The 8,624-nt window shown below is 47.1% G+C and overlaps 1 protein-coding gene across 1 annotated transcript; it reads right to left on the bottom strand.

Annotated features, from left to right (window-relative positions):
* Positions 1 to 1,288: 1,288 nt before the first annotated feature.
* LOC119657890 (SUMO-conjugating enzyme UBC9-B) lies at positions 1,289 to 2,637 on the bottom strand. Its single transcript, XM_038065033.1, has 4 exons — positions 2,338 to 2,637; positions 2,186 to 2,269; positions 1,829 to 2,091; positions 1,289 to 1,729 (listed from the first exon to the last, which is right to left on the bottom strand). The coding sequence occupies exons 1-4, from the start codon at positions 2,401 to 2,403 to the stop codon at positions 1,663 to 1,665; spliced, it is 480 nt and encodes a 159-aa protein (XP_037920961.1). The 5' UTR covers positions 2,404 to 2,637; the 3' UTR covers positions 1,289 to 1,662.
* Positions 2,638 to 8,624: the final 5,987 nt, after the last annotated feature.

Genomic DNA, 8,624 nt, shown 5'->3' with positions numbered 1-8,624 from the left:
TCCTCATTCTCGATAAATGTCTCATCCTCCTTCTTCAAACAGACAGAAGATATTGTCCCGTCTTTGGCTATACAGCTTTGAAAAGCCTGGTTGCTTCTGTGGTTTGTTCGATCCCTTCACAGAATTCCCTGAAGCTGTTCCGTTTTGCTTCCCTGATCGCGTTGCTATACGCAGTCAGTGCATTTTTGTACATCGACTAGTCCCCGGTTTGTTTTGAACGGTTGAAGAGTTTTCGTGCCTCTGTTCTCATTCTGGCCAGGTTTCTGTTCCACCATGATACATCCCTTGATGACTTAACTGTCTTAGTCGGACAGCTGGCCTCATATGCTTCAATGACGATTGTGTTGAGGTTTTCCACCACCGTTTCTAATTCCAGTTCGCTCCCGATGTCACCACCCCCTTGAAGGTAGACAATGTTGTTGCTCAAGTGCGTTGCGTAGGATTCCCAATCAGTTCTCCTGGGATTCCTTATTCTTTTTATTTCGGAGTTACCCTCAATGTCGAATCTGATTATCTTGTGATCAGACATAGAGGGTTCAGCCGACACCCTCCAATTCCTGAACGTCGCTAACAATAAGAAGGCGATTATCACTTGGAGATGAGGTTTGGCGAAAGAGCTGTTGGTGTTGTTTTAGCGAACGTTTTCCAGGTTCTATGCTCTATCGTGGGTGCCAATCCACACTTTGGCTTTGGACCTATAATTACCGTTTAACCGCCCCAATCAACAACTTCTAAAGATTACATTTTCTGTAATTTCAAAGTTTTCTTTGTTTCTTAATTTTTCGCATCTGCGGAAAAAGTCTAAGCAGGGAATTCACAAATAGTTATCTTCTCAACACAGCCCCCAGCAGGTAAGTGTGGGCTGTACATTGCGCATGAATTCTTAGGTAGGTGACTCTAGCTTAGCAAAAGGTGATTATGGATTATATAAATCGAGGGAGAATCACCTAATGGCGGTCGTGTTTTCCTGAAAGGAACACATTTTATGAGAGTAACAAGATTCAGACAAGGCACGCGGACTGATGAATTCAAGACGAAATGGGAGCGTTGCCGCCTGGTAATTATTGGCGAACGCCATGACTGGTATTGGTAGTTAATCAAATAGGGAAGTTGGCAGCGACCGAAATACACAACTTTGTACCAATTCTTGCACAAGACTAGCCTCCGCAGCTCATCTACATCTAACCAAGTCACAACTGAACTCAAGTCCAAGCAACCGGAAATCGTGTAATATTTACTTTTATTTAGTGTTTATCTAATAATTATAATTAGAATTGAAAACCTAGGATTATGTACCATTAATTATGATTCTTTATTTAATGAACAAGAACGTTCTTCTCAGGAGAAATGTTTTGAAAGGAGTTGGTTGTTTTGCTCGATTAAATTATATAAAAAACTAAAAATCTAGAGATATATGTAAGTTAATGCAAATAGAAAATCACAAGGACAACGGCTTGTTGTTCGGTGCTCGTTATGCAAAGTAGCCAAAGTGAACGTTCAAACTCGGGCTGCGCCAGTGATAAATCCAAAGTAAAAAAAAACGACCGCCTCAAATCTGTTGCTCCAGTTCCAAGCGCCCTAGCACGCACACCAGGCACACGTCCTGTTCTTTCCTAAGCCTAATAAAACGTTGATTGGGAAACCCCAGCAGAAATAAATAATTCATTCGGTCGCTGCCATTGCTCTGGCTTGTCCTCGCACGCGTTTCTCGTACTCCAGGCGGTTTTGGCTGCAAGCAGAAGTTAAATCCGTGAGACACAGCTCCAACTGGTTTCGTGTTTCGATTCCTGGCAACGGTTAGGGGCCAGGGACGAAAGGTGACACTCACCAATAAATTGTGTATGCTTCGGCCTGTGCGGGGTCCTTGATGTTGGGCTCGTTCAGCAGATCCTGGATGCCGAGCAGAATTTGCTTGATTGTGATCGCGGGGCGCCAGTCCTTCTCCTCGTCCAGCAGCGACAAGCACACGGTTCCGGATGGGTACACGTTCGGGTGGAAGAGCGGCGGCTCGAATTTACACTTTGGCGGGCTTGTCGGGTAGTCGTCTTTGAAGATCATGCGCAACTTATACAGTCCTCCTTCCCACGGAGTCTGAAAAAAAAGACCGCAAATGTCATTCATAGTCGGTTGGTTTCAACTCGACGAAACAACAGTCACGCTGCCACCATGGACGCACGCCACTTACCCCCTTTTTGCCGGGAATCGCGCACTCCCAAATCATCAAGTTCAATGTGCCATCTGGATTTTTTGTCGGTTTCGCCACAAATCCCTGCCGGTAAACGGAAAAGAACAATTTCAATTAACTACGAACGCTTGCACTGATTCATTGCCGCTTACAAAGGGGTGATCTTTTCGCCACGCTTTTCTTTCTTCGCCGAGCCGAGCGATTGCAATTCCTGACATCTTTCCCCCGCGAGTTAGATTACGACACTCCACACGAAACTAATGTTAGTATGGCGAATATACAATTTTGAAAACAATACGAGCACTGCTCCCGGTACTGTTAGAATAATATTTGACTTATTTCCAGGGAATTTCTTGCGTAAATCAATGATCTAAGAACATGTAGAAATCCCGACTCCCATTCACATCTGTCAAATATGGCGTCAGACCTAATGGCGGGGAAGATGCCGTATGTCGACGGTAGTTCCAATTAGTACTAAAATGTTTTAGTACTTTGGAAATTGTGCTCGTTATGCGGCCGCCTTTTGTTAAGAGAAACCGAAAAATCTTTTCACCTCACTGACCACTGCGGTAAGATATTTTTGAAAACGGTCAGTTACTCGCAGTAGAATTGCGTCAAAAAGGCGAACGTGTGGTGAGTTGATTTCCAATTAATGTTTGACCATTGAGTATTTTTGCTTTCCGTTGTCGATACGAACTGCTCACAACCCTTCTGAATCCTTTTATCGGTTTGAATATTTGCAGGTTAAAGATGGAAGCAAACGATTCTACATTGTCATCGCTTCAAACCCACAGTGATTATAGGTCTGAGGTAAGCGACCACTTTCAATATTAGTTCAGTCATTAAAGCCGAAAATCGGTTGCGACCTCCGAATTCTTTCAGTCAAGGCCGATTGAAATAAAATTTGGGGTGGGGGTAGAGAAACAAAAGTGTTATAGCCTCCTTCGCGGTGGACATATTTTTTCGAAGTAACCAAAGAAGTCGATTAAATGGTCGATTCTAAGCAAAAAATGTTTAGTGAAAGTTTTTCGTACAAGTAGTAGTTTTCGAGTTATTCAACAAAGCCTTATTAAAATCCCTGCAATGTCTGTCCGTCTGTCTGTCACACGCTTTTTTTTCTCAGAAACGGCTATGTCGATTGACATGAAATTTGGTGGACACATGGGAACTATGGACGCCTATACAGGCAATGAGTTATATCCTTCCACATTCGGTTTAAGGGGGGCTCCCCATACATGCAAAGGGGAGTATACATTTTTTTTCACCAAATATAGTCATGTGGGTTACCAAATAAAAGATCTTGATTAGTACTTTCCGAATCCGAATCTGCTGGCTAGAGTACTATACAATGTGAATACAACGTACAATTACATGTATTGTTTGGCATATATCATCATCATCAACGGCGCAACAACCGGTATCCGGTCTAGGCCTGCCTTAATTAGGAAATCCAGACACCCCGGTTTGTGCCACCAATGCGATATCCCTAAAAGCTGTCTGGCGTCCTGAGCTACGCCATCGTTCCATCTCAAGCAGGGCCTGCCTCCTCTTCTATTTCAATCATAGATATTGCCCTTGTCGACTTTCCGGGTTGAATCATCCTCATCGATGAGTAGGTAGGTATCATTGGTCGCTCCGAGAAGCCGCTGAGGTCCCTAAAGAATGGTTTACCCAGTGTCCGTAGCCTGACTCTAGCTAGAACTGGGCAATCGCAGAGAAAGTGCCTGCGGGTTTCCCTTCCTTCTCCGCAGATTCGGCAATGCGAATTGTAGGATATGCTGATCCTGGCCGCATGGTCCCCTATGGGCCAGTGCCCCGTGCAGACGGCCATAATCTTGAATGCATTTGCGCGCGTCTGGCACAGGAGCTCTCGTGATCAGGCTATGTTATAAGTGGGACAAATTCTCCCTGACTTGGCCCAGCTCGTAAGTCTTCGCCATCTAATGCCCGCGGCTGCTAGGTAGTGCGAATAGTCTCCGCCCCCGACGGCCGCCAGCGAAACACCGACTGTATTCACCGAAGGGCTGCCAAGAGTGGAGCCTCGCCTAGCCCATCCGTCAGCCCGCTCATTCCCCTCTATGTCCCTATGCCCGTGAATCCAGAGGAGGGTAACCTTGAGCGTGCTTCCCAGAATGTTCAGCGCATTTCTGCACTGCCCCACCAGCCCCTAGATATATTTATTCAAAGCACTGCAATGAGAGAAGCTCATAGACTAATTCGATTAGATCTATGGGGAAACAACGGATGTGGGGGGCACAGAGCATTGGAAGAGTTACTGGGAGGACTGAATCCAGTTCTTACAATGCCTTCCGATTCTCGTGTCCCCATACATCTGTTTGGTAGAAGATATGAAGTTACCCTGAAGCGTAGAGAGGACTGGGAAGACCCAGAGGAATGCGTGGCGGGATATACGGAAGTCTTCTACACCGATGGCTCAAAAACAGAAGAGGGTTCTGGAGCCGGAGTCTACCTCTCGAATAAAAACGAGAAGTGGGCTTTTTCTTTGGGACAATATGCAACGGTTTTCAAGCCGAAGTTTATGCGATCCTAAGGGTGGCAAACTGGGTGATTGACGAGCTATTGAAGGGCAGGCGCATCGCAATCTGCAGTGACAGTCAAGCTGCGCTGAGGGCATTGAGCTGTCCTTTGATCGCCTCGAAAATCGTTCAGGAATGCAGAAACCGTTTGAACTCTATGTCTAGATTCAATACGGTGGAACTACTCTGGGTACCTGGTCACTGTGGCATAGAGGGAAATGAAATCTCGGACGCTTTAGCGAAAGAGGGGTCAATCTCCCCTATGCCGGGACCGGAGCCAGCAATTGGGGTATCAGTAGCATTGGCTAAATCTGTTTTCAAAAACTGGGAGCAAGTTTCCCATAATGACAGGTGGCAGAGCCTAAATGCTGCTCGACACACCAAACTTTTTCTGCCAGAACCGAACATACGTACCGCAAAGTTTATCCTGTCGAAAAGCAGGAGGACTTGCTGGTGTATTGTGGGCATTCTGACAGGCCATAATTCACTAGCTGGGCAAATGTTCAGAATAGGAATTATCGAAGATGATACGTGTCCCTCCTGTAATGAGGAAGCGGAATCCACGGAGCATTTCCTATGTGAATGCCCCGCCCATGGACGCATCAGGCATCAGATCTTTGGTGCCGATGTTCTCCAATTGCGACGGGTAGCAACACATCCACTAACGGAAATCCTGCGATACGTTAACGAATCTGGAATATTCCGTTAGACGGGGGAGGCGAGTACAATGTGCCAACACGGCCTGAGTGCTCAGAAGCTGTAGCTTTTCCCCCACCATACACACACGCCCCATCAGCCTTAATGGCCGCTTGGCTGTTGGTCAGAATGGCTATGTTACGTTTGGGGCCCGAATCTCGCTTCAGTCATCGACAGACTTACAGTATCGCCAGTACTTCCGCTGGCGAAACCTGGGAGACCATACGACTTGGATACACTGTGTGTATTCGAGAAAGCCATCTTTGATCCATCGGTAAAGAATAGTAAATCATAACCTTGCAACACGTCGCCGATCTTCCACTTTGCCTTGGTTGGAAAGTCCACAGCAAAGTTTCTCGTGAAGTTCAGCTTGCGTGTGGCATAGTCCGTGGGGAATGCCCAGATTTCCCGAGGTACTTCGTCTAAGATGTTGCTGTGGCCGTAGGACTTCGCTGCCCAGCATCCGGACTTACGTAGTCTGACAGCACTGCACGCTGCAACGTATTTAATGTGGAAGTCTAGGGGGAGGAGATGCAGGAATACATTGAGAGCATCTGCCGGGCAGGATTGCAGAGCCCCAGTAGTACCTGTACCCGCGGTTCTTTGAATCCTATTAAGCTTCATCCTATTGTATTTTTTGCTCAAAGCTTGCCACTATACAATAGAGCAGTACGTTAGGATCGGACGCACTACAGCGGTGTACATCCAGAGAACCATGCTCGGCCGGAGACCCCTGATTGTTAGAAGGGATTGTAGGTGGTGTTGTAATTCGAGTTCGGAGCGATGGTGGCGTTCGATCAGCATATGGTTAATTTGGTTGAAAGTGACCCTGTCTGGAGAGGCCCACGTATGTTTGTGGTCCATGCGATATTGCTAACTGAATAATCCGCAGTCCGTTATCATTGGTATCTCTATGTAAGCTATGGGAACCGACCTATCGCCGCTTCCCAGTGCATTTTTATACCTCTACCAGTCCCCGGTTTGTTTTGCCCGGTTAAAGAGTTTTCATGCCTCTGTTCTCATTCTGGCTCGATTCTTGTTCCACCATGGTACATCCCTTGATGACTTGACTGTCTTAGCCGGACAGCTGGCCGCATATGCGTCAATGACGATTATGTTGAGGTTTTCCACCACCGTTTCTAATTCCAGTTCGCTCCTGATGTCACTGCCCCCTTGAAGGTGGGCAATGTTGTTGCTCAAGTGCGTTGCGAAGGATTCCCAATTCGTTCTCCTGGGATTCCTTATTATTCTCTCTATTTCGGAGTTACCCTCAATGTTGAATCTGATTATCCTGTGATGAAACATTGAGGGTTCATCCGACACCCTCCAATTCCTGACCATTCCGTTCATTAGGGTATTTCCTAGAGTTATATCTAGTACCTCCTGTCTGGTGCTGGTCACAAATGTTGGAGTGTTCCCTACCTTGTATATTTCTAACTTATTGCTAAGAATAAATTCAAGAAGGTACTCACCTCTACGATTGGTGTCGCTGCTTCCCCAGACTTGGTGGTGGGCGTTGGCATCGCAGCCGAGGAGAAGTGGTAACGCCCTCTTCTCGCAATACTTCGTCAGTTTTGCGACTTGTTCTGGGGGACCCCGGATTTCGTCTCCTGGAAAGTATCCCGATGCCACAACTGCCTCTCGAGTGCTCCTCCTGGCCTCCAATGAGACTTGGATAGCGACAAGGTCCCCGGTTAAGAACTCTGAAAGACATATGTATTTTAAATTACGTTTAAGAATTATGCAAGCTCTTGGTTTTTCACAAGAGGAGTCTCACATTATTGCAAGCTTCCTCCTTGCAGACCGCAAATCTGCCCCCGGTACACCCACGGCTCCTGAGCCAGCACTGTTCTTCTTGGAACTTGCCCTTGAAATCACTGCAGATGCAGCTCTCGCATTGTAGCGGTATATCGCGGCTATCTTAGTGCTGGCCATTGGCTCCGTTATTGTTTGGAGCTCTTCTCCACTGTCGGAGTGTCACCCTCGTCCTTCGACATGGCGCTTTCCTGCGCATCGCTGTCCACCCTGAGCCCTAGGAGTCCTAGGCCTAGGTCGTCCAGCTTCTTCTGCTCTTCACTAGGCAACAGGTCTATTTCTCTGGTCTTTTCCGCCTCTATGGCTTTCGCGACTTCTTCAGGGACCTCGGTATGTTTTCCACCCGATGCCTCCTCCGAGGTATTTTTCCTCTGCTTTTCCCTGTGCACATGCACGGGTATGTTGCCAAATCGGTATTTGATATGACAACTTCGACGTTTAATTGCCTCCAGGGATCAGTCATCTACCCCGATCGTGAGGAGCTTACCCTTGCTTCTAAAGACTCTCCATAGTGGGGTATGGAGATCTTCATTCTGAACGATTAGAAGGCTCATAATGTCTTCCGTTTCTATTGCCGTGGCTTTTGCCAGAAAAACTGTCACAATGTGGGCTCCTGGTATATCATTTCCAGCACATGTTGACAGTTCCATCCCTTGTCAGCCTGGCAGTCTAGGAACTATGGTTCTAACCCATTCTGCGGTGTCTTCCGTCTCGCAATCCACCAGTATAAGGCCTGGTCGAAAGCGTATCCCGGTGAACACCAGTTTCGAAGTCCAACCCTTGATCATCTGCTTGACGACAAGGTCCTCAATGATTTCCTGCTCCTCACGAGTGAGTATTTGCTCGGGAAACCTTTTTGGCAGTATGGCCAGTTGAATGCCCTTGACCGCACTAGCATAGCTAATGGCGGGCTTCCTGGGTCATGCCTTCACTCCTGATCTGCTCGGGTTTTCTCCCCCTTGGGTTCAGGTTTGGAGTTTTTGGGAGCATTTCCTTCATGCGGGCTGATCTCTGCTGCTCCCCGCTTTCTCGACTCCGGTAGAGATGGCTTAGGTCTGTCCTGAGCCTTCTTAAGGGCCTCTTCTGGTTTCAGGCCGTCCTTCAGATAGCGCAGGTACCATTTAACACCGGCGCCACTGAAACCTGTTTCCTTCCTGACGTCTGTTATATTTATCTCAGACGTGCTTTTGCTGGTCCCTGCTCTTTAAGCAGTTTCGTTCGTTGGTTGTTGTCCACGCAGTATACCAATGTTAACCTTGGATCCACTGCTTGACGTCCCAACTTCTCCCTTCTTGGGTGTAATCACCTGGCTCTCAGTAATTCGGAGACGTGCCTCCGCCTGATTAACCAGGCAACAACATTAAAAAGCGATTAATTTCACCATTAAAAAC

This window comes from Hermetia illucens, chromosome 5 (genome assembly GCF_905115235.1).
Source record: "Hermetia illucens chromosome 5, iHerIll2.2.curated.20191125, whole genome shotgun sequence".
NCBI lineage: Eukaryota > Metazoa > Arthropoda > Insecta > Diptera > Stratiomyidae > Hermetia > Hermetia illucens.
This window is presented reverse-complemented; position numbering and strand designations above follow the sequence as displayed.